Here is a 20754-nt window from a genome sequence, read left to right on the forward strand (position 1 = left end):
CATGATCGGAGATGCGGGGAAAAGCCTTCGGGAAGGTATATCAAGCAAACTTTTGTGCGTGCTGTATGGTGCAATAGGAGACAGAGAGCATGGAGTGACGATAAAGGTCAGCCGTGGGGCTTTTGAGGGATTAAAGTCTGTAATTACGGGACTACAGGGACGATTATCGAAATGATTTGTGTCGATTCTAACAGCGCCGCAAAGGACCGTCGTAAAGCCCTAGGGTCGATCGATGACACATCATCGTACGAGAAGCGAACAGTTGTGTTAAATTGATGGCGCGCGCGGAAAGAATATTTGATCGAAGAGAGAAAATTAGAATTATACATCTCTATGAAAAATAAATATATAATAATCCGTAATTTATTCGCTGTACAGTCTCACTATTGCATATAAAATTATTTTGATTTGCTGTATCTGTAAAGCGCATTATTAATATTTCTTTAATTATTCTATATAATAATTACACATTGATAATCAATCTATTTCAATATATTTGTATATGTATACATTTTTATTATTAATATATTATCTACATACTTAAACAAAAGAGTTATGTATTGTTGTGTAATAAAATAATTACATATAATTCAAATAGCAATTAAATATATAATAATAATTATTAGAATAAAATAGATTATATTCATTTGAAAAAAATTTTGTTCTTATGTTAATTTTGATATATTCTTCGATCAAAATTTATGTATTATAATAAATATTTATTAACTTTTTTGTTTTTGATTTACCCTCAAAATAAAACTGTCCAATTCTCTCTCTGCTCTTGCTTCTACACGGCGGCTTGAGACAAGTTTGCGTCTCGTTATAGTGAATAGCGACCCCTCCGCCGAACGACGCGCGTTCTTCAGTCGTGCTTCGCGCGTCCAGCGAGCCGCATGTGAGGTAGATCATTTCTATCTCGAGCGTTCCTATCTCGAGATTAGACGCGATCAGTGACAAATTGCGGGCGTTCTGTCAAAAGTGATTTCCAATTCAATTCTGAATATCAAAATTTAAAAAAATCACTTATCAATGAGGCACCGATTTCGCTACGATATATTGCTGGATTAAAGGCAGAATAGAAGCGGCAAAAGGTAAATTGTATTACTAATTGTTGCCGCAATTCTTTAACCAATTTAATTTCCAATCAGCGGTTTGCAATTTTTAATAAAGAATTAATGTGCCTCTATATATTTATATAATATAATTATTTCATATATATATTTTATACACATTTCATCCTCCCTCTCTCTTTTTTTTTCTCTTAAATTAATTAATAATTAATAGTAATTTTGGAGTAAAATCGAAATTTGTGGTGGCATCAATTTTTTTCTAATAGAAATTATTATTACGAATATTTCGACGCTAATACAAAAGAGATTTACATTACATAAGTCTTCGCCCGCGAGTGTTTCGCAATTCTTTGCATCCACGAGTGCATCCCTTGCCGATTGCAACAATTTACGAGTGTTTACATCACGATGTCAAGGCGCGCCGTAATCGTACACGAACACGATACTATGAATTATGCATCCCGGGGTGGTTTCGAATTTCTTTCAGGGTCATTTTGATCCTTACACGAAGAGACTGCTCGCTGCACGCTCGCAGTCATTAATATTAATTTTATGCGACGCATAATCGCTAAATTGGTACAAATTACGACATAATGTAGACGACACGCTCGTCAATTAAACCGCGTATTGCCTCGCTTTCAGGAGCTTGTTTCGCGGACCGATCAACAGATTCTTTTCTATTTCTCGTTATATATTCTCGAAGACTATTTTCAAGACGTATTTACATTTATTTCAAAGAAATAACTCGTTGAATGACGGAAAAATAACATGCGAATTAATTCAAAGGGAATTAATTGGTAGCCCTAACTATGATTTAGAGTTTGGCAAATTCTACGCGTGATAAGCAATTTGATCTTCTGTCAGTGAAATGAGATAGCCATGAAATGTTTCAAATATCGCTGCGTTTGTGCACTCTGTTTATGCAAGAAAGTCTCGCGCATTATTTACGTATAGTTTCTAAAATGGGAAAACTATATATATATATATAGTCATTTAAGATGATTATGACTCCGAAATTATATAAGAGAGAATAAAATCGATATAAAATAATTTATTTTATCTAAACTAGATACCATACATGAAAGAGAAAGGAGATAAATAATTATTATTTGCGAGAAGATGTATCTTAAATTTCCAGACTCATGTCAGCGATATTTCAGTACGAATTATGAAACTCTCTCTATTCATGTTTCCATGATTGCTTTTTGCATTGCGTATAGTAAAATGTAAAAACACAGGGAAATCCTTCGAGATCAAATCGTTTTTTCTCCAGATGTTGCCGATGCACTCGGTGCAGCTGGTCGACCGCTTAGTACAGTCACGCTCACTTGTAAATTCACCTTATTCTTTTTTTTCTTCGCACAGAAGGAGGCTGGTTTGCTTTTTTTTTTTTTCTTTATGTAAGGAATGCGGGCGACTCGTGTCTGGAGAACGACTCGATGAACAAAAGGGGTTCCCCGCGCTTTCTGTGTGGGACCTTCCGGGCCCTTTCTTTTCGGCTTTCAAGTGGGTCAGAGTTGGATGGATGAGACAGGGAACGATGAAAGAACTACGAGGGAAGAGTTTTGAAAAAGTCAATCAAAATGAGACATCAGATATACTTAGAATAGAACGTAGAAAAAAGACTTAAGAAGAATGTAACAAACTAAAAGGCAGATAAAAGTCATAAGCGCTTGTTGAAAGCGTTAATTCATTCAGTAAAATGTGATTCTGTAAAATGTGATTATAAATTCTAACAAAAAATTATTTTTATTCTCTTTGTGAATTAAAATCGCAGAATAGATTCTGCGGATTCTCACGGATGTGATTGCGCCTTTTATCGGGAAATCCGTTTCTTCTCCCTTTGAAGAATTCTCAAGCAGTAATGTCACGCATGGGCGCGCATTATTTAAAACGAATAATCCGTGAATAGCAATTAAAATGCGTCGCGTGTCATTTCACGCAAATGCACGAGTAGGCCGAACACGTGGTAGCTTGAAAGCAAACAGAAGAATGAGTTGAAGAATACAATGATGACTGTTAGTCGAACCGATTATTCTCTCTCAAATGGAAAATTAAGATGTTTCAATAAAAAAAAAGAAGAAAAAAATTTGAAGAATATTATGACGAGAGAAAAATTTTAATTCTACAATAACGATTTTGCGATTGCTATTTTTTTCGATTAAAAAAAGAAAATTTTTTTTCTTTTGAATAAAGCAGTCTTTTAATTTATGAAAAATTTGACTTTGCAAAATTACGCCCTCTTAATATTAAACAATTCGGTTGCACGGTGTATTGTTCGCGTCACGAATTTTTCACTCTTTCGCAATCAAATCGAACGGAAGTGGCAGTAACCCACAAAAGGACAAGCGATCAGACCGTTTTACATTCCGTGGGTGTTTCTCTCGTCTCTAACACTCTTTTCTCTTCCCTGTTTCTCTCTTTCCACTCTGTCCACACCAGTCGCTCTTCTGTGTCTATTGCTCCTATCTTTTCCTTTCTTCCTTGCCTCTTCTCTCGGCTGGTTCGCGACCAGCATAGCCAGTCGCTGTGTCATCGAGGCCTGATACATCATAAATATAAATTGGCTGAGCACTCGCGCGTGTGCGCGCATAAATGAAGCCACGTAAGTGCGTGCATGCATTCGTGCGTGCGTGCGTGTATGCTCCCGGCAACGAAAGAGAATGTTAATGTTTAACCGGCAGCGATGCTCGCCAAAAATGATAAACAAATCGCACCGAGAAGTTTCGCATTAACACGCCCTCGCGTACGTAAACACGAGAATTTAACAGGAGGAGTAGCCACGAAGTCACGGCAATTTACCGCGAGAAACCGGTCTCTCTTGGTAAAAGAATCTAATAAATTCAAAATTCGGCTAACTGTATAAGAAAAATAATGATTATCGTTTCTATATAATTATTGTTACAAATTTTTGATAAGATTTATCTCTTGCTTGCTTAGTTGCAAAATTAGTTAACATCCTAAATGTATTAAAATAAGATTGCGTGAACGTCAAGAGCGCGGAAATAAGCTCGATTTCAAGCAGCCGCGATGATTAATGGCGTTCGTGGAATCGTCTGTCAGTTTATTCATTTTAGTTACACTCCCTGCATTTTGTTCCTCGTCTCATTCTCTCTCCGGAGAACCTGAACACACATCTATTTTATTTTAAACGCTGAGAGCGCAAAAGGAAATGCGGCTAAAACGAATAGAATCTAATCGTGCTGGCCTTGCGGCGATTAGTCCGCGCGCTCAGAAATATATGCACGCAGATGCGGGCGGCAAATGTGCAACTTCCAGAGAATCGAGATTAGCTCGTTAATGACGTTTGTATTTACCCGAGAGTGCGCAAAGTGCCATCGCAAATTCGCGTCAGATCCGATGATATATTTGAATCATTTTCAACGCGTGTCCAATCTAAATAACGTATATGCCAATCATTTAAAAATAACAAATAAAATATTTTTTAAACTTATCGAGAAAGATCCTACTCGATTACTTCTAATGATATTTTACATAATAATTTTACATAAAACTCATAATATATATTGCACATAATATTAATAGTATTTTACATATCATATAAAATGTGACAACTTATATTCACTTACGTTGACCTACAAATATAATATACAGCTACCGTCATAATCGGAATTATCGTAATTAAACAGAGCCTCCACAGCAAACGGTTCGCACGCAGGATTTAAGACCAATCAACGACGGTTATCTTAATTGCCGGGTCTTTAACGTGAGAGCACCGTTAGGTCGTTGTCGTTGTTCCTTAATTAACCCGTCGTTATGCTAGAACCATGGATAAAACCTCGCGTCGGTGTTATCACGCGGTACGATTCGCTCGTAAATAACGTTTCACTGAACTTACAATCGGAAGTAATTTCTCGCGTGCATCATACATTTCCTGTTGATCCCAAGTTCCAGTATATATCGATCGACAAAAATTCCTTTGATTTTTTGTCGTAGACATTGCACATATTTTCTTAGTTTTTACATTGAAATCAAATATATATCCTTAAGTTTTAAGATTGATATAGTAATATAACTTTATAAAAGATTATTAATTACTATATTATATGTCAAGATAAATAGTTAATTTATATTACAATGTAACCGTACTTAATCTCTTGCTACACACTTTACTTGAGTAATATTTCTTTAAGTATTAAACAATAATCAGCAGATATATTTGATTTGTCCTCGTTATTATATGATTCATGTATATGCAAATTAAGAGCAAATCGGATATTAATTATATTCTCGCTAGATTTTCTGATAATCCCAAATCTCTCGATCGTTTATTCAGAACGACTTTAGAACCAATCGATTATTTGAAAAAAGATCACTTTTGGAATCGCGATAAATCATTATGAGTAAAATCGATGGTGTAAGCAAGATGCGGTGAAGCTAAAGAGAAGAAAAAATAAATCTCTCTTTCTCTATCTCTCTTCTTGCAGACTGGATCTCGAAAAGAGCGAAGAGGGAGAATGAAAACAAGAGATGCAAGATGCAAGGGAGCACCTGTCTAACAGCTGCCTCGCATATGGCGTTAGTACACTCGCGAGATTATGTAAGGAGAGTAGATGTCTTGTTTTTAGATGCAACAGGCAGAGGCTTTCAAAATAATTAAAATGATCAACGTCGCATTAATTGACAGATTTTTTTAAGAAATCTTTTCTCATAAGGATGACTTTTTTATTAAAATTTGAATGAAATATTACTTTCTTCACGGTCATTTAATATGTTTATAATTCAATGATAGATTAAAATTCTATCTTGAATGTAAACAATTATTCAATTTTGTCAAATATATTTGTATGTCCATTCCCAAGGAATTATATAATATATTTAATCTTATTGTGACCGCATCTGTGGGTGGCATCTGAATTTCTCATTTGGCTCACGCATCTTCGCGGAATGCAATATCGTCCCTCCTCTTTTCCAGCCGTTGCGCAGACGCTCCGACCATTAGTCATCCGCCAATGGGTCCTCTGTCCGGTAACTCATGGTCAAAAAATCGTAACTCAGCAAAGAATACTAATAATTTCCTTGTAAGTCTAAATCTAGCGTCTGTGCTCGATTTCACCATGATAATAAATCTGTCTTCTACCAAATTGTGTGAAAACACATTTGCAGATTAAAAAACGTTAAACTAAAGCGCGCACTGCATTCGTTGTCAAAAAGTATGCTAATAAATAATGACGATTAAAATAATAATGAGCCAGAAAGAGATCCGCGCGCTTCTACAATATACACGTGTCGAGATCTCGATACAACAAGTTTAAGGATTAATTCACGACGGTGGCTGGCGCATTCTCAGAGAAAGGAGCCTGTATCGCATTATGAAAGGCGTGGCAGAGCTACGTAACAATGTGAAGCCGGCAATTAAAATAAAAAAAAAAAAAACGTGCAGTTGTTAGTCTATTGACGCAGACAGCAGCCTGCCCACGCGTCCGATGCCACGTTTATCTCTTCGTCTGCTCGAATCTTATCGATCTATAGATTGTCAATTTAACTATGGCTCATTAATTCCCGATCATGTGCAAGGACAGATCACTAGACGCCGAAACAAAGAGCTAAACGTGATGGAAAATCGTTTAAGTGGAAACGATAAGTCTCTATCTCAGTGACAAGACAGCCACGGATGAGAGTCACTTAATTATTTTTAATTAATGGTCAATTTGGGAAGCAAAAAGTTATTGGTATTTCTCGCATTGTGTTATTCGGAAAGAATAATTTATCATTGAAATAAATTTGCAATCGTCAAACGAAAAAAAAATAAATTTGACTTTAAAAAAATGGTTTTCTAAAGATACCCTCATAATATATCAACGTCACTTCTTGTCAGAAAAATATTGTATTTGAGAGAATGTAAATATATAAACAGCGATTAGGGTGTGATCCTAAGTAAATACACTTTCTGAAGTGATTGCGAGTCGCAAGCCCGAGAGAGGTGACGGAAATAAAAATGACAACTGTACCACGTGCGACATATTTCTCTTATATCTTATGCACAATAATACTACTATAATATCCTGTAAAATTTATTTATATTTAGTTTTCAAAAATAAAAATAAATTTTAATAAATATATTATTATTCGAAACAGAAAGTCTCTAAATTTTAGAAAATATATTTCAAATCGGGGAACTGATTTATATTGTTACGAATATTCCAAACGTATAATCGAGTTATTAAAATACATTTTTTTATTCGAGATGCGTATAGATCGCATCTCACAATTAGCTTCGTCGATTCACCGCGTCGTCGGCAAGATCAAAGTGATGTTCTTCAATTGGCAGTAAGAGGACGAAAGCGATTAAGTTTGCGGGTTTGAAGAGCACTAAGAATCTCGGGGAGAGAAAGAGCAGTCTCGAGCACGTGTGGTGTAAAAGACGCCGCCCTTACAAACACGTCAAAAAGAGTCCAAAGCTATTCTAACTGAAAGATAAGATGAAGCATTACTTCAGATTAATCCACTTTTAATGTATCTCTTTTCTTTATCCAAAAAAGATATTATCATCATAGATAACTTAAAACAGCTTGACAACGTTTCAACTATTATGACAAAATTATCAAGAAATGTTTATTTTTATTTTCTTCTCTTTTACAGCCCCTATATATATTGGAAAAAAAAATCTTAACATTGATCTTAAGGTTCTAAATAAAAAATCTGATTTTAATTTACATAATTTTACTCGTAAAGATTACTCGCGAGATATATTTCCGAGAAAGACCACTATCTTCAGAAGAGGAACATAGAATCTGGTCCAAGAGTCATTCACGGATGAAATGCCTTACGGTGTTCATCTGTCGAAGATTCCACTCAAACAAGGATCGCGAATCAGATCTACGGACCGAATGATCCCATGCCCTTTCACGATTTCCGTGAAATCAGAATAAAGAGCTAGAACTGTGTTAGTCGCTCTGCCATAACCCAAAGATTTGTGTATTCTATGTTTCGGTTTTGCGACCTCAATTTTAATACTCGAGCACAGAGAACCTCGAATAATACCAGCGCGTTTCTCCGAAATACATGTGAAAGGCATTTATTCGACCGCGCGCCCGACCGAATCCCCCAAACTCCCTCATTAAATCTTTGAATCTCAGTCAAGAGCAAGAAGGCGTTCGCGTTAATTGCAAACATCGCATTCTATTTACAAAGAAATTATTGAAATGTTTTCTTACGAATTTTTACTTGCCAATTATGTCGATAATTATAAATCTATTATTTTCTAATGCAATGTGTGAATTATAGGAAATTCATATGTTATTTTTCAGTGATCGAGCAATTTAAGAATGTGATGGTATAAAGCAAAAGGAGCAATCGATCGGCAGCATGTGTTATGTGATAGTAACTGGGCGCAGTTTGCTGTGGACACTCTTGTCTCTGGCAGCGTTGATGGCGGTTTTATCGGGCCTCATCACTCCCAGATGGCTCGTAGGACCACCGACGATTAAAGATACGAGTAAATATCTTTCCCAATTAGATATTTCCGCGCGAGGGAGAATGGGACGATATCGAAATTCCTGTTGGATACTTATATATATATATATATATATATATATATATATATATATATATATATATAATGGTGCAACGATAACATTCGTCACAAATAAAGTATCTCTCCATTTAATGTTACAACAGACATGCGTTATCGTACTGTACACCTACGCTCTATCGTTCGTTGCTTGCTCGAAAATTTCAGAAAACGGCACGGAATTATACACACCAACAGTCGGGATCTTTAATCGTTGCACGAGATTGTTCGGCAAGACGCATTGCGCGAATTTTAACATCGACGGTTTCGCGACGGATTCCAACGTCTTTCCGGGATGCTGGAAGGCTTCCCTGTTTTTCTTGTCCGCGGGCCTGGCCACGATGTCGGTGACCGTGATGGCTGCTCTGCTGGGATGCTGCATACAGAGCATTGGCCGTAAGAGCATCTTCAATCTGGCGGGAGTGGCACAGGCCGTTGCTGGTAATGTTACTCTTCGAGAGAGGAGGATTGATATGATGAGATGATGAAACTCCGATACTAAGCTTCTTAGCTCAGACACGAAATAATCTTATAAATGATGAGCGATGTCTTTAGATATCTTAAATGTAAAGTTTTATATATTTTTTTTATATATACAGCGGAGAATTGGAAAGTTTTTTGTTGAAAAATATTGATAACTTCTAAAATCAATTTGTAACTTTTTTTTTTTTTTCTGAAAGATGCATTATTTCACATTATTGTTTAATCTAATATAAATAATAATATATAAAGCTCGCCAGTCTTTTCTCAATGTTGACAATAGTGAGAGTAATGCAAATTTTTAGAAGACTACGATCGCTCTTTGTGCTGGCTATTCTACGTGCGTAGCGTACTTTTAGCTTAACAATAGCATCTCGAGTACAAGTGGCGCAACTTCCATTGTAAGGAATTGTGTTCGTAATCAACGAGTATACACAATCTTAAAAAAACGATATTTACTTCGCCACAGTTCTAACAAGTCAGATAATCGGAAAACATATCCTTATAACACGTGTTCGTATAAATTAATGTGCCGCTCTAGTTTGATGCATTTTTTTTACACAGGAATACTGTACCTCTTCGGGATGATCCTATATCCTGCTGGTTGGGGTGCCGAGAGAGTGCAGAGGATCTGCGGTCCTGAAGCTGACGCCTTTTATCTTGCTAACTGCAGTCTCGGTAAATCTAAAACACATACCGAGATGTTTAATATTAAAATGTAAAAAGTTGAAAGTTCAGTTTTAAAATCGGGCTTTTGATATTCTCTCTGAAAATATTTTAAAGTTCAATTCTTATCTTGAAATAATTATGATGCAGATGTAGTCCTACTCGAAGAATAGATCAAATGATACAGATCTCTGCTCTCAAAATAAATTAAATAATTAAATTAATCTTAATCGTAATAATTTTTGAAAAATCTGAAAAAAAAATAATTTCTTTAGGTTGGGCCTTTTATAGCGCGGCAATCGGCGTTGCTCTTACTTTCGTCTGCGCCGTTTTCAGCGGACAGGCGGAGAAGTCGACGGCCAGTGACAAGGTCCAGGACAAAATGAACGAAGGAAAGACTCTAATATGCTTAGCCTGAGCGCGTAAATAAAATCAGCGAGGGGTCCGATCTCATCAATAGGATCCCTTGTTAAAGCGACGAAAATTCCTACTTGGAGACCAACGGAATTTTAAGAAATATTCACCTCGTTGTGTTCATTGCATAACAGAACAAAAATAAATTTTTTGCAAACGAGATTATACAATTTGAATTAATCGTACAAGATTAGAAGAGAAAAGATATTTACAAAATATCATATATATAGACAGAGATAGAATATTAAATGTACTTACCGTCTTCCCACAATTACTATCGCAATTCATATAGACATCTGCAGTGTTTTTGCAGAATTCCTATTTTATATTTTATAAAGCAAATAATTTTATCATAAATGTATGTGCTCGAACTTGTTTACTCGATGTAAAGAGAATAAATGTATTATCGCAACAAGAGATAATATGTATAACAATATGATTTCTCTTATAAGCATCTGCTTAACTAATTTTTTATGTTCTTCATATTTTATCAACAAGTTTGATTGATAAATAATGAAATTTATTTGTTTTATAATTATTTTTCAACATATTGTTTGAAATTCGATCGAACGTATAATTTAAATAGATACATGTACATAAAAAATTATCAGCTTACATATCCATCAATTATATACATAAGTATAAATAATGAAGGCACCAAGGGAATCAACAATTAATAATTACATGAGCGAATTTATACAAAAATTTCGAAAAAGAACAAGTATAACTGATAATGATAGGAAAATGTAACGGGAGCAAATAACGAAATCGTGATTATACAACTCGTGTGTAACGCGCGATGCAATTATTTACTTAAAGTATGAGTGTTATTTGGTTGATGACTTGCCGTTAAAATCGCTGACCATTGATCGCAGTAACTACAGTCGTATAACTATGCAAATAGAGATTGATGTAATGTGATGAGAGAGATGTTCTTATCGCAGGGGAATGTCAAATTCGGCGGATCATAGACATTGAGTGACATGTTTGTCGATCACAATCGAATTATCTGCGATCCGCGTGTGACGCACCGTAATAATAAAGATATTATTGATCATTTGCCATACATCTAGTGTATCTCTCTTTCCCACAAACATTTCAAATTTATGTGCAATATTCGATGATTTATCAAACACGACCATTTTATATCTTCTGGCGCATTGGAGTCTCGCACGCGAAACTTGGAGAAACAACATTTCTGTGCAGAAAATTCCTAAGAAGAGAGCGAGACTAATTTTCACGTCCATGTTTCGTGCGGGAGACACGAGGATATACTTATATAATTGCATATAATTAGAATAATAATAATAATAATAATAAAATAATATTAATCGCATTATGAGACAATGATAATAAGAATAATAAGAGTAATAGGAATCTTTTTACTCCTGCTCTTATCTGTCGACGATATTTCATTCAACGAGAACACTTCATTGATATCTGATAGAAAAAATTATTAGGCGAACACTCGGCATAGAGTCGACCTTGTGCAAATGTGAATATTCTATTTACATACATAAGTTACGTAATAAACTGCCTGTCTAGATTAAGAAAAATTGCAAGTTATCACAATTAAATCTGGCCAAGAAAATCAGAAAACAGTATTGCGTCAGAATCATTATATATATATATATATATATATATATATATATATATATATATATATAATATAAATACTTTTAATATCTCTTTATTTTCTATTCACCACCCTTCCTCAACCTAGACAGTTTCTGGACTTTCAAAGAACGACTGACTTCCATTGTTGAGAATGTTTACAGAACTGTGTATATGTTTCTTTTTTAATCACCAGTTCTTAAACACCCACATACAATTTACTATCTTTTTATAAATATAAATTAATAATGTTTGCCCCCCCCCTTCCCCCGCTGCGATACATAATGTAGAAAAACAATTCTATAAATAAAGTGTTATAGTAAATATTTTACGTTTCGCGTTTATAAAATATCTTTATGGACAAAAGGCGATCATATCGCGTTATTGCGTTAAAATGCTCAAGATAATATGTGACACGTCAAAGCTCGATGAAAAATGAGAGATCTTTATGGAACGTAAATTCCTGCTCTTCATGTTATTTTGTATTTATTTCCTCTCTCTCGTGAATAATAATATTAAATTTCTGCAATTTCAACACATATATTACACGATATCTGCTTAATACTTTCTCGTTTCTCGTATGCATATAATTCGCGCGCGCGCGAAAGATGATATCTTGGATATGAATAATTATAACAAGCGGGTTTGATTTTTGTTAAAGCTGATTGCTGATTGATGTTATCATCTCATACAAATTCGTTCTCTTTCTCTATCTCTCTGCATTTGAGAGCCGACAGTCTATACATATTAATATTCCCTAGGAGGCGCAATGCCGAGTGATCGTATTGCTCGTTCAAGCTCCGATTCAATGTGCAACGATTTATCGTTACGTTTCAGGAGCGAAAATTTCGACGGAATTATCGATCTTCTGCGCATTAGAGCGCATTGCTCGTCTTCGCTCCTCGATCATTTGTCGTCGTGCCTGTTCTCTCGCCTCGCGCGCCTTTTTATTTGCCTCGCTATTCGCGGTCGGTTTTGCTTTGTGGACCGATATGACCCGTCGTTTACCGTTCTGTTGCGAGGCTGCCGCAGCTTTCTTATCCAGCACGACCTGCACAAAATGTTAATGATATAACCGCGAAAAATCGTAATCGCGGAACATCAAATGTTATAAAAACTGTTTAATTTTTATTTAAGAAGATAAAACCAAAAAGAAAATTCAAAAAATGTTACATTAAAAATATATTATGTATATAATATTTAAAATATATCATGTATATAATATTTAAAATGTATTATATATATCTCTTTTATTTTTTTCATGTATCTTTTTATAATAGATATTTTCATTAAATCTTTTTTTTAATTAGAAAAACTTAAATTTGACATTGTAAATCCTATTTTTAAATTTTTAAACAACACGGACAAAATCTTCCGTTTCATCGGATTTGATACCAGTAATAATTTGAATTTATTTTTTAACGAGGTAGTTTCAAACTTTGTCACTTTTCCTAATCAATATTGGATTCACAGATGCAATATAAAAGCCAATTTCTATTAATTCTAATAATATTTAAACGTACCTCTTGCCACTGTGATGTTCTCAGCTTTTCTATCTGGTCAAAAAGTTCGTTCACTTGTACAACCTGTAACATTACCATATCCCAAAAGCCAGCTAGGTCTTCATTCGTCGTTGGAAATTCTTCACCCGGTACCTGATTCTAAATTATCAGAAGCGTTAGTTGAGCTTAATGTAATTGCATAAGTTAAAAAACAATTAAAATAATGCTTACAATATTCTTTTGACATAATCCTGCGAATTGCTGCATCTTCTGCGAAGTTAACAATTTTGCTTTTCCCGCAGCAGATCGTAGCTTACCAGCTGCTTCCTCTGGCAGTGCGACGGTATCGCCGCTGGCTAATTCAGCCTCTGCAGATGCGGCCAACGAGAGTAACCTATCCGTCTCTTGTTTCAATAACTAGAAACAAATTTCTCTGTGAATTTATACATATTACCGGGAATCACGCCTGCGTCGCGTATAATATTATATGCATTTTTTCTCAACTACCTTCATAAAGTAATGGCCATCTTTCTCTTCGATTACTTTTTCCGTCTCTTGAGTCTGTTTCGCTATGTTCGTCAAACTAGTGCTAGGTTCTAATACAGGTAGCACTACTTTCGGCGCCGCTAGCTGTTGATCAGATATGCTTTTATTACTAGTATCACGCTTCGGTGCGTCATCTTCTATGGTAATCGGAATTCTCGTTATGCTATTCTGTAAATTCGTAGGAGTCTTTTGCTCTGTTTTTCTTGTTGGTGTTACCCTAAAAATGTAAAAGTATTTCGTCACTAAGGCAAGAAAATAAAATAAAGGCAATTACTATTTTATTTGTGGATAAAATGCTCACCTTTGTAGAGATTTTATAACTTGTTCCGTTCCGTCCGTAAGTTTTCTACTACCAACTACGGGAAGTTGTGCCCGAAATTCCGGGCGCAGATGTCGCAAAACAGGCAGATTTTTCAAAGACTCTTCCATATTCGCGTTGTCTGCCGACATGTTATTGTTATTACTGGATTTATTGAAATTACTGTCACTGGTGTTTAGCTTAGTGGTACTGCGTTTGTAGAAAAAACCCTGTGCCAGAGCACCCGGGCCATAGAGCCGTTCCACTCGCTGCTGAATAAAAGATTTTTCGCTGCTCGATGAAGTATTTATCACTTGACTTTCAACTTCCGCCGTCGAACCGTTCAAAATACTAGCATCACTAAATGATGTATCTGACACTATATAAAAAATAAAAATTGAATTAACTGAACAAATTTAGAAGACTTTATGATATGAAATATAAGTAAAACTATAAAATAGAAAAAATTTAATTGATAAAAATTAATATCAAAATATTATATCACGCTAAATATTTTAATCCTCTTTGGATCTTTAGTTACATAATAGAAATAAAAAAAAAATAAGTTTTATGATATAACAACCAAGAAATAACAATAAAACGAGATATAAGTTATTTAATATAAATTGTGAAATAGTAATATAATATATAAAAATGTATTAATTAGAGATTCTGGCAATTAAAAATCTCAAAGTTTCATTAGATTAATTATGAGATTTAGCAGTCGTAAATTTTACCAAAGGAAATCCAAACATTAAAAAGAATTTACAAACAAAGATCAAGATAGTACAGAAAAACTAACCAATAACATATAAATACCAACAGTGTGTTTTCCGCCACAAAAAGCATTTGTCAAACGTCAATAATAATGTCAAAACAAATATAAGTCGATACCATGACCTAAGGAATTGTCGATACAATATAGCGACAGCGATCAATATTTAAATATCGATAAAATTATTTAATAGAAAAAAAATATACGCATCATTTCGTATTGGTCAATGTCACAAATTAATTTTTAATAATAGCAAAAAAAGTTATTTTAATGTAAAATCCTCTTTCTCAGGAAAAAATAAAAAATTATACGGAAAACTATTAAAAAATATGATAAAATTAGCAATTAAAATTGTTTATTAAAAAGAGTCTCTTACGATTAGCAACGTCCTGCTTCGGAGAGGAGAAACCCGTACTGTAGGACTTGTTCTGTTGACCGCAGGACATCATCTGCGACAAGCCGGGGCTCCGTTTAGTTGCAGAAGTGCTCATTCTGATAGGACTGAGATCGGGAAACGTCGTGTGTAACGATACTCCCTTATCGACTTCTGAATAACCCTGACATATGCTGATCGAGCTTCTGCTCTCCATGTACGTCTCGACCTTGCACTCTTCCTTCATACCATTCGTAAATCCGTTTTGCCTGTCCATCGCTAGCGGCGATATCGATTGACTCTTAGGCGGATATTGGGGCGTTGGAACGCTGAGATTCTCGTTGGATCTTTTAACATTTTTTTAAATACTTGTTTAACCGATATGTGTTTTACGAAAAAAAAAAAGTGAATATAATGCAAGCATCTTACCTGAAACCTGCAGGACTCGTGTCCCTCGTGATTAGCCTCGTGCCAGGACTGCTGTCTCTCGAGCGGAATCCTTCCCTCAGTTTGCTGTCGTACCTAGTGATTCCCGAGTAACCGCTTATGCTGCACGCCAGTCCCAAATAACTTGGTTTCTTCGCTGCCGTCACCTGCTCCGACTCCGGGCTGCCGCATACATTGCTGACATTCAGCTTCTTTTCATCGGGGGTGAGGTGTGACTTCTGTAACGTTTCGCTGCTACCGTTCGCCAAATTTTCAGGTGACGACACTGGTTCGCCGTTGCACGCTGACAGATTCAAACTGTGCAGCGTCTTTTCCGATACGGAGTCTACGGTGTTCTCTGAAAGAGAAAATTCCAAAGTAGCAAAAGCGTTCTTCTTCTTCAGTTTCAATTTATGATCTTACAATCCGTATAAACTAAAATTAATAACAGACACTAGCGCAAATGTCACATTGCAAGATTGAATAAGATTTGAATAAGATGATAATTTTGAAAAATTAGCTTCTGCATTAATTATACGATATACAACTAGAGTTGTATAAATCGAGAATTATACAAGTAAATATTTAAATCGCGCGTTTAAATACACGTTTAGATCATATGTAAATTCACTAATAACTCAATTCACCGTGTTCTCATTAACTGATCAAATGTTCGCGAGCCAACTCAACCGACGAGACATTCACCTTCGAAAAGCACTGCCCACGCGATTACACATATACCAACTCACGTTAAACGAATCTTATTCACATCGTTGCCGCGCAATGCGACCTTATTTTCTACGAATGGAGTGATTCCAAGCTCGTCGAAACAATTTGGAAAAATTAAACTTAGTCACACAGTTCTAATCTGCAATCGACTAAGGCACGCCTCACAGAAGCGAGATGTACCGACGACAGTTCTTCACGCTCGTCTAAATCGTGGCAACGGTCTTGGAACACTGAGCAGAGAGTCCCTCGCGGGCATCTCGTCAACGCCTTCTTGGCAACGATGAGGAAAAGAAGCATTGCACTTGGTGCGCTTGCCTACGGTCTAAATCCGATCGGCATTTCGAGCGAGCAAAAAGCGCCCGCGACCTGCGAGAAGGTAACAGTGGGAGAGATCGGCGACCCCGGAGGACAACCTTGATGTCTCGAAAATCTGCATGAATCTTGAGTACCTGAGAATTAATGTAATAATACGGAAAAGGTATACAAGTCTAAGCTAGTCACGCATAAAATCTTTTTTCAATAAATTACTAATCTGTAATGTATAAATCAGAATTTGTAGTTAATTTTCGATAATATTTTTTGCGCGAAAAGTCGAAGTAAAATATATATACGTGAGATAATTTTCACTGATTAGATAATTGCGCTGTTGGATGTTTATCGGGCAGCTTTCAGCATCAATTTAGAGTGCTGTATTTTAGGATAATTGAAAGAACTTGTTCAAGAGATAAACTTTAAGAGATACGTTCTTTTCAGGCGAACATTCCATCTTTTTCTGTAGAATTACCTCGCTTGAGCGACGCGTCTAATCGCGTCTTCTCCGCCCGACCGAGTTCTCGCCGAGAATTCCCTGCGAGAAACGATCCTTCCAGCAAGAGACATTTTCTGTCATTGCAATAAAGTTTTCTTTCCTAAGATCTAAATATTATTATTTAAAAATCCATCCAATTCGTGTCAATTATTAAATTTCCAAATCATGATTCTCTTTTCTCGAAACTTTATAGATTATCGGATTATATCTATAAATAATGTTGCAATTTTTAAACGTATATGTATTTCAAATTTTTCTCATTGTTAGAAAATTTAAGATTTTGCTATAATAATTTAGCCACGAAATCCTTCTCGATAACAATGTAACGATCTCTTATCAATAACGCGTCTCGCAATCGTGGAAACCGTGTCTCTCAATGCGTGGATAGCCAACCTGATCGGTCGGACGCGGAGCGGTCGACGTCCAGGCTGCAGCTCCCGATGCTCTCCTGGCTGGTCATGTTGGGGTGATGCCTGGCGCCGATCGTCGCCGACGGTCTTTGATCCGGGTCCAAGCGATGGTAGTTGAGGGGTTGCACGGCCAGGGAGAGCGGTCTAATGTGTCGATGTGAGCGGATGCCGCCGGCTCCGGGCACCGACGACGTCACCGTTGCAACGCAGGAGTCGTCAATGTCCTCCAGACCCGCCACCTCGCCACCCCCACGCGTCTGCCCGCTCGCTCGACGTTCCTCGTCCACGCGATCCTCGTGCACACTGCACAGGTCCGTTTTTCATCCCGTATGCTGTCACGCGTGTATCGGAATTTCTTCTCGAGCTCCATGTCGGTTAGGACATTTGTATATAAATATATAAAATATATATTTGCGTAACGTGTGATTCTAAATATACCGAAATTACCGCGATATTTTTAATTAAAAGTTAATAGTGTTCTCTTTATAAAAAGCGAAAGAAAAATGAATAGATTAGAAAATTATTAGTTATTTTTTTAATATTCGATCAATTTTTATAGAATTTTAATTCGCGATTAAAACATTTGTTTTCGAAGGCTGATCTCCAGTTAAATTTCGTTTCAAAGAATATTATTTTAGCTTTCAACAAAAAATATTTTTTTCATCATTCACCTTTATTTTTATCAAATGCTATTATTTTATATCTTAATATCGTATAACAATATTAAAAAAAGGACAATTTGCGATTCTAATGAATAAAACTGATAAAAAATATTGATTATTTGACTTTGAATAAGTTTAGGGAAATTTAGTAAAATTTAAAAATATCACAGAAAAATAATCTCGAACTGTAATGAGACTTTAAGTTACCTCCAAAAGGTTCAACGAAACGTTTCGCGCGTTAGTCGTCGCATTTCTCCGCATTTCCTTTTTGAATGTCACATTGCCTCGAAGCACGAGAAAGCGGCACGAATTAGCATTTACCGGTAATCGTTGCGACTGCTTTTTGCACGCGACATTCGTACAACTGATAAATAAGTCTCTCATATTGCTTTCTTTCATCGTGTATCACCGAGGGAGCTCGAGAACATCCGTGGGGTAGGGAGCTGGCGCCACTCGAATAAGTCCGACAGATTACCGGTTTCTCGATGGACCAGCGTATATTTTGCATGTATAATATTACACAGCTGGATCTTGCCGAGAGGCTCGACAATATAACATTGATGCAGGGGAATCTCGCGGACACAACAAAAATAGATTTTACAACATTTGCCGCTCGATTGAGCGAGCGAGAAGTTTCGACGAAATTCCCTTGAAATTCTTTCGGCGTATTTTTGCGACGTTGTATTAACGAGCCATATATTTTGTTTCTTACCAATGTAATGAGAGTAATTAGCGATATTGACATAGCACGCGCATATTATCTGAAAAAGCTCAATGCTTTAATGCCCCAGCAGTGGAGAAAACCGATTGGAAAGTTGCACAGCGCGATAAAAACCAGATTTGTGAACTTAATGAAGGCAAACATCATATATTATGTGCAGGCAATATCATTAATTTCACCGTGACTTTCGTATTTTTCTGCATAATCAAGACAATGAATAAATAAGCAGTTTTTACTGCCGCGACTCACGCAACTCGCATCAATGCCATATTTTCGTTTTTGCTTTGTATTATTACACAAAACCTCCGTATATCATTAAACTTTTTTTATCTCAGTATAACTATTATCATATTTGCCAAGGTAAATATTTACAAAAAAGACACAGTAACATTATATATAGATTATCTCGTAATATCAATTTCAGAAAAATAGCCATTAAAAACAAAAAAAAAATTATATAAACATATAAACATATGTTCAAAGAATCTTGCTTTTATAAATTTGCAGAAAATTTTATTCTAGCAATCTGTATTTGATTACTTTCACAAGACATGCTCAAAATGACCGTCTTACATCGGAATACCCCTGTCAATATTTTTACTTGAGCTTTTACTTGGATGGAGTCATCTGAAATTCATTATCTAAAGAAGTAATTATCTATCTATTAACAATATTAAAATATTCTTTTATTGAACAAAGTTTCCAAAAAATACTTGAAAAATTAGATAGAATTAAAATTAGATAGAATTAAAAGACGAGTGTTAAAATGGTTATAGATTGTTCAGATGCAAGACAATTATTTTGATTATTATACTTCTTGCGAAAAGATAAGCAGATACAGAACATCAAATTCAATCGTTCAATAATCGTTATTTTTAATCAAAATAAAGGAACATTTAAAGAGCTGTGTAACAGATTTGTATCTCGGAAACATTATCGCAGAATGGCACCAGCTTCCGATAATCGATTTATCGGTAATAACTCGCTCACGAGAGACTCGTGCAAATAGTTCCGGCGTACGAACGAAATTGTCGACAAATTGGCGCCGGTGTTAATTGCACGTGTTAATCGTGTGAATGGCATCGGCCATTCGCCGCGAGTCGAGGATATCAACTACAATCGCATTCATTTTAGCTGCACATTTTTATGTTTTTTAAAGTAAGATATGTAGGTAGCAATGTATATATTTATAATACAGGGTGGGCCCAAATAATCGAACTTTGAGAATTTATAGGAAATTTAATTCTGAATAAAAGTTTTCTATGGATCAAAAAAAATATGGATCAAAAAATTCCTTCCTTAAAAAGTTAGTGTCTATTGACAATAGAGCTTTTTAAATCATCCTCCTATAATGATTGGTTTAAACAATGCAGAAAAATAAAATATTTTTAGTGGAATAACCAACAAGCAAGTTAAACATTAAAAATGGTCCACCTTGTATTATAAACATTGTAAAAAAAAAATTCAAGATTGCGCAAAAGTGTGGCTAAAAAGAATAAGCCTTACGTACAATCGTATAAATCAGCGCAAGCGGGTGCATATCGAATGAGTGCCATCAGACTATAATACATGCAGTTAAAGTCGCTCTCACATCGGCGACTAAACTCGCGCGACAGCTCTTCAACATGTTGCTCCGAAAAAACGCATCGTCTATTGACGATTGTCGCACGTTTACTCGCTCATGTAATCGCGACAGCAGTGTAGGTGTAATGTACACATAGGAATA

The 20754-nt window shown here is 35.7% G+C and overlaps 2 protein-coding genes across 5 annotated transcripts in view; one reads left to right on the forward strand and one right to left on the reverse strand.

Moving 5' to 3' along the window:
* The first annotated feature begins 860 nt into the window (after positions 1 to 860).
* On the forward strand, positions 861 to 11230 carry LOC126853301 (LHFPL tetraspan subfamily member 2a protein). 4 transcript variants are annotated; one of them, XM_050598910.1, is made up of 7 exons: positions 861 to 1091; positions 5519 to 5631; positions 6007 to 6112; positions 8342 to 8529; positions 8773 to 9045; positions 9649 to 9762; positions 10026 to 11230. In XM_050598910.1, the coding sequence occupies exons 4-7, from the start codon at positions 8400 to 8402 to the stop codon at positions 10166 to 10168; spliced, it is 660 nt and encodes a 219-aa protein (XP_050454867.1). In that variant the 5' UTR covers positions 861 to 1091; positions 5519 to 5631; positions 6007 to 6112; positions 8342 to 8399; the 3' UTR covers positions 10169 to 11230. The 4 variants fall into 4 exon arrangements, with proteins under 4 accessions (XP_050454867.1, XP_050454866.1, XP_050454868.1 ...); XM_050598909.1 differs by lacking the exon at positions 6007 to 6112; XM_050598911.1 differs by lacking the exon at positions 6007 to 6112 and having other exon boundaries at positions 5519 to 5609.
* A 1192-nt stretch (positions 11231 to 12422) lies between these two features.
* LOC126853263 (uncharacterized) overlaps positions 12423 to 20754 on the reverse strand; it is a 32579-nt gene continuing 24247 nt past the window's right edge. Inside the window, exons 7-14 of the mRNA XM_050598856.1 lie at positions 17629 to 17948; positions 15702 to 16056; positions 15276 to 15619; positions 14128 to 14503; positions 13788 to 14043; positions 13512 to 13697; positions 13302 to 13439; positions 12423 to 12829 (exon numbers count right to left, since the gene is read on the reverse strand). Of these exons, the coding sequence (XP_050454813.1) occupies positions 12605 to 12829; positions 13302 to 13439; positions 13512 to 13697; positions 13788 to 14043; positions 14128 to 14503; positions 15276 to 15619; positions 15702 to 16056; positions 17629 to 17948 (2200 nt within the window). The 3' untranslated portion in view covers positions 12423 to 12604. The remainder of the gene's footprint in view (positions 12830 to 13301; positions 13440 to 13511; positions 13698 to 13787; positions 14044 to 14127; positions 14504 to 15275; positions 15620 to 15701; positions 16057 to 17628; positions 17949 to 20754) is intronic.

This window comes from Cataglyphis hispanica, chromosome 12 (genome assembly GCF_021464435.1).
Source record: "Cataglyphis hispanica isolate Lineage 1 chromosome 12, ULB_Chis1_1.0, whole genome shotgun sequence".
Taxonomy (NCBI): domain Eukaryota; kingdom Metazoa; phylum Arthropoda; class Insecta; order Hymenoptera; family Formicidae; genus Cataglyphis; species Cataglyphis hispanica.